This window comes from Buceros rhinoceros, unplaced genomic scaffold (genome assembly GCF_000710305.1).
Source record: "Buceros rhinoceros silvestris isolate BGI_N320 unplaced genomic scaffold, ASM71030v1 scaffold18511, whole genome shotgun sequence".
Classification (NCBI taxonomy): domain Eukaryota; kingdom Metazoa; phylum Chordata; class Aves; order Bucerotiformes; family Bucerotidae; genus Buceros; species Buceros rhinoceros.
In genome coordinates, this window is record NW_010395040.1 from 17,404 (window position 1) to 22,323 (window position 4,920).

General features: G+C 33.9%; 1 protein-coding gene across 1 annotated transcript in view; it reads left to right on the top strand.

Annotated features, from left to right (window-relative positions):
* LOC104501592 (E3 ubiquitin-protein ligase MIB1) overlaps positions 1-4,920 on the top strand; it is a 21,607-nt gene that overhangs the window by 14,957 nt on the left and 1,730 nt on the right. The window contains exon 8 of the mRNA XM_010145429.1: positions 1,046-1,146. Coding sequence (XP_010143731.1) covers positions 1,046-1,146 — 101 coding nt within the window. The remainder of the gene's footprint in view (positions 1-1,045; positions 1,147-4,920) is intronic.

A 4,920-nucleotide genomic window follows, 5' to 3' on the forward strand; every position in this document is an offset into this window, starting at 1 on the left:
CACCTTCCCCTCCAACTTCTTATTCGAATTCTTTTAAATGACATAAATCTTTCCTTTTGAAAGAAAAGTGTAATAAAACCAGAATTTAGCCAGGTATCCATTTGCTGTTCATGCTGCTTTCTAAACTGGTAGCAGCAGATGTGGTGTTAACACCAGTCATTACACTAAATGATCGCTTCCAGCATCCAGAGGAGAAGCTGAAACATATATGACTTCTTGGCTGCTTATTAATGTCCTGTGAAGCAGAAGCTGAAGATTGCCTGTAACTGTGCAAATGAGCAAATAAATGTGATTTTTTTACTTATGTCTCCTGCTTTGACTAGTATTTAAACTTCTTGTGACTTCTACAAATAATTTCTATGAATTATTTCCATGTACTCTGTGTGTGTATGTGTGGTATGCAGTGTTTGAATTGATTTTATATGAGTTGGAATATTAGGTCACTCTTGTCGTACTGTTCCTAAATAGATAAATACCAGAATAATCCTTAAAATCAGGTTATAATTACTTCCACTGGAAATTAAAAATTGTGATTTAAATACTTCTCAATTTTTCCATTTCTTACAGTAACATTGCTTCCTGGATCACTCAAACGCAGGAATATTAATCTGAACTTGTTCAAATTTTTTTGTTCAAACTACTTCCAAGACACTTGTGCAGTTTTGAACACCAGACAGAGCTGGCTGTGTAGATAAAAAGGCTTTTCAGTGTGAAAGGATTTGGCTCTATTTTTTACACGTGCAAAAAAATTTACTGCAGAAACTTCACTGGCAAATAAGAACTCTGAGAACATTAAGGCACTGCTGGCATTTTGAGCATCATTATTGAGGAAATATTTGTCAAAGAAGCATTGCCACTTGAAGTTCTTTATTAATTGAGCTGCAGTGATGTTATATTTAGTTTCATTAGATTATCAAAAATGTTTCACTAACTTTTATTTCAGATAACTGAAAAATTGTAGTTAGAGTTAGTACACTGGAAATAATTATTCCTGTTTCATTAGATTGATGCATGATCTTGTATCTTTATTTTGACTAAATTGCAGCAAGTGGAAACATTCCAGTTTTGCAAAAAGACAAAGACAATACCAATGTCAATGCGGATGTACAGAAGCTGCAGCAACAGTTACAGGACATCAAGGAACAGGTAAAAGTGCTGGATAAAAGTTTTGCAGAACACTAAAATAATTGAAAAGGCCAATATGTCTTTATTTAATACAAAATGACATGTTGGAGTGCTTCAGTTCTTGAATTTTAGATTTAAAAAATAGTATTTTTTTTGTTGTGTGATGTGGCTTGTATGTCATCTTTGTACAGGTTTTAAAAAAAAAAAAAAAAAAGAAAATCAAGTGACCGTGTTTGATCTATTAGAGCGTCTGTGTTCATGTGACTAAAAAACGATGCTTTGCCCAGTCAGGATGTTCTCTGCCTGTTCAGCTGACCTGAGTGTATATGTACAGCAGAAGCTGTTTTCACAAAACAGTGATAAAAGTAGATAATTCTTCAAAATTCTGAATCTACCCGAATCTTTACTTGTCTGTTCATGAACTTCCTTTGAACAATGACTGGCAGCTACCTGTTGTATGAAGGCTATAGTTTGTGCTTTTTTAAAAAAATTGTCTGGTGGCAAAATGAAACACTTTGAAAGTACTGTACACGTAATTTGAATATTTGGAGTGTAAATTAGAAGATTTGTCTTGTAACTACGCATAGTGTTTGCAGGAGTCGTATTGACTTTTCATTGGTTAAGTTACATGGAATTTAGAAACCTAATGAAAATCAAAAATTAATGTTTACAGTTACCTATTGAAATTTGTTCCGTCTAAGTCTAGTTCCATTAGAAGTGCTTTAGTGGTCTACATGCAGAACTTTGCTGTGTTAAATTACTAAATTGCTTCCTTGCTTTTCCATATGAACAAAGGAGAAAACCCGATTTTGAGATTTTTAAGCAGTAAAAAACCTGTGGTATCTGACTATTGTATAAGCTGTCTTAGAACCCTGATAACATGATTTGTGGCTTCGCTATGTATAACAGAACTGTGATTCTAAGAAATTATAAGGAAACAGAGAAGCATTCTTACTGTATTACTTGCCTTTTTGTCTTGTGGGTTTACAGCGGCCAGTCATAGTTCAGTGATGGCAGCATCACATCTAATCCTGGTAGTTGTTGCTCTCAGCTGTTCATGTGTGTGAAAGCTAAGACTAAAGTCTTTAGATCTCCAGTTTTAGGGCCCATAATCTCTAAATGCCTAAATTTGGGAGCTGGTGTGCTGTCAAGTTTTAACCTCAGGAGTATGTCTTGGAGAGCTGTTCCTGTCATATGGAGACTTGGCCAGTAACAGAATTCAAGTATCCAGTTAAAAACAGATTCCTTTGTAGTTTTTGTCTGTAAATCAGCATTCAGATTAAAAATTGTAATTTAAAAAATGCTTATCTGTTGTGACAACGTCTGGAGTTTCTAGACACCATACATCTATTGTTTAGCTTCTGTTTTACTTTTTAACATTGGATGAAAAGAATAAGGTTACTGCTTTGGCATTTAAAAATATATATGCAAAACATGCAGGTGAATGCTTAAATGCAAGTACTATGTTTTCTTCAGATGTCTTTTTTTTGGTTACTTTATCTTAGTTTATAAGGGACTGGAGTACTATTTTGAGTGTACTAATACTCTTAATTATAGGGACATGAAAGGAGAACTATGATGTTACAGTTTTTCTCCTTGATTAGATGTGATCTCAGATTTTTCAGTTTATCTTTAGGTGCTCTGTTATTCTTAACAATTTTGTCTTACCTTTGGGATTTGCTAGCCAAAAACTTTCTAAAATCAGAAAATTATGCTCTATTAGGGAGAAGAGAATAATTATATGTGTAATTTTCTGCTTGTATTTTCTGGTTTTCATATTTGCAGTAGTAAGAAAGTTATAGAACCGGAATGCTTCAAGAATTTAAGTGCTCTCCTTTGCTTTGAAATGCCCTTTTGATTTATTTTAAACTAGTAGAAAACTGAAGATTGTTCAGTGACTCTGACTAGAAAGAGGTGGTTCTGGTCATTCTTCTGTGCATCTTGGCTCAAGATTCTTTCATGTTTTCCTTAGTGACTTTTCTGTTCAGTCTTATGACAGGACAAATTGTGTATCATAATTCTGAGTAGCAAGTTGGATTTGATAAAAAATTAATCACCTTACATTTTAAATTTGTGCTTGAAATGGTGAGCATTATCCCACTATAACTGTGTATTCATTTGATTTGTGCTTTAACAGTTCAGTCTTTAAGTTATATTGCTACTTTTGTACTTAAAATTAATTTGTTCTTTCAGCAGGTGTAATCCGATGTTTCAACTCATACCTTCAATGATAATCTAATATGTTAGTGCAGCAAGCTTTTAAAACCATTTCTGGTGTCGAGCAGAAGTGATGCTGATGTGAACAGTCTTCCACATCTGATGATCACACCATTCTGCAGGGATTACCTTAGTGTGAACCCCCTTGGGTGTAATTGCAGTGCCTTCACTCCATTTCATGCATAATCACCATCATCTGTCTAATATCTTATGTATGTTCCTTCACCATAGTACATCATTTTGTTTCTCCTTAAAAATAAATTTATTTTGTCACTGTGCACTTGTATATTGTTGGGGAAAATGTTTTTAGTAATGAGAAATTGATACTTCAAGCAGTTTAAAACACTTTGTTAGTTGTAAAAATTTATTTGAATTGCAAATCCAGTTATACCAAAGGTATGATGAGCACTTTTTCAGGCTACTCTTGCTTATCCAAGGATGTCATTCTCACATAAAATAGTTATAGTGCATTTTAATACCATTTGTTTTCTTTGAAAGATGGGAGTCAAATGTTTTATGCAGATAAAAAAAGTAGAATGATGTTCTAACAAACTGATAGTACAATAGAAATTGCTACTGCTTATTTCCTGCTCCTCTGGCATGGATTGCATATTAGGCATACAGTAATCTTTATTCCACTGTGAAATTGCTTGTAAGCTGGTGGTTAAGTAATGAATGTTTGTTGAAATCCAGATAAACCTCAGTTATTTAGGCTTGTATACCACTGAGAAACTGCTGAACTAATCAGAAGACTTGTCAGAATAGAATTGCATAGCAAATGGGAAGTTTGCTTGTTCCTGCCAGCTTAATTCTCCTACTGTGTGAAGCACATTAAATGTTAAAATAGTACCTCATTAAGAGCTAACCTATTTTATATACTCTGCATTTGTACTAAGCAGAAGTTGAACAATTTGCTAATACTGTATGCAGCTGCAGAAAAGATCTGTAAAATGAAAATGTTAGGATTTCTGTGCTTCACTGAATGAAATAATCAAAAGTAACAGTGTTTGAACAGATTTTATTTTTTTATTATTTCTGAGTCCTTGAGTCCTGTGATGGATGTTTTAATTTGTAAATGATGGTGTGGCATTTGGAGAGAAATGAGACACCCTTGTAAATCCAGATATTATATTTGGGCACAAAAGCAAATAATCAAGCTAAAAACCTAGAATAATGGCTAATTTTCTTCTTCCAAGTTGAAGATTTGGGTTTGGTTTGTCAGTCTTTTGTCAAAAGACATCATGTCATTTCTTTTGGGTTATAGCTGTCACAGGACAGCTGTATATTCATCAGAAATAGCTGTTTCATTGGTATTTGAAGACTGTAGGTTACTGGAGGAAGAATTCTCTAATTGTCCCATTGGGATGTGAAGGTGATGGCTTGGCCTGAATGGAAAAATGAGCAGGACTGGCTAACAGTTGGTCTTTTGCAAATTTTTAGTTTTGAGAATGTTTTGTTATAGTACTGCAGAAATTCTGACAAAGCAGGAGCACAGCATTTGGCACACAGGGAGTAGCAAAGGGGTTTTTTTAAATGTAAATTAACATAAGGTTTTATCTGGAACTTTTACATTCCTGC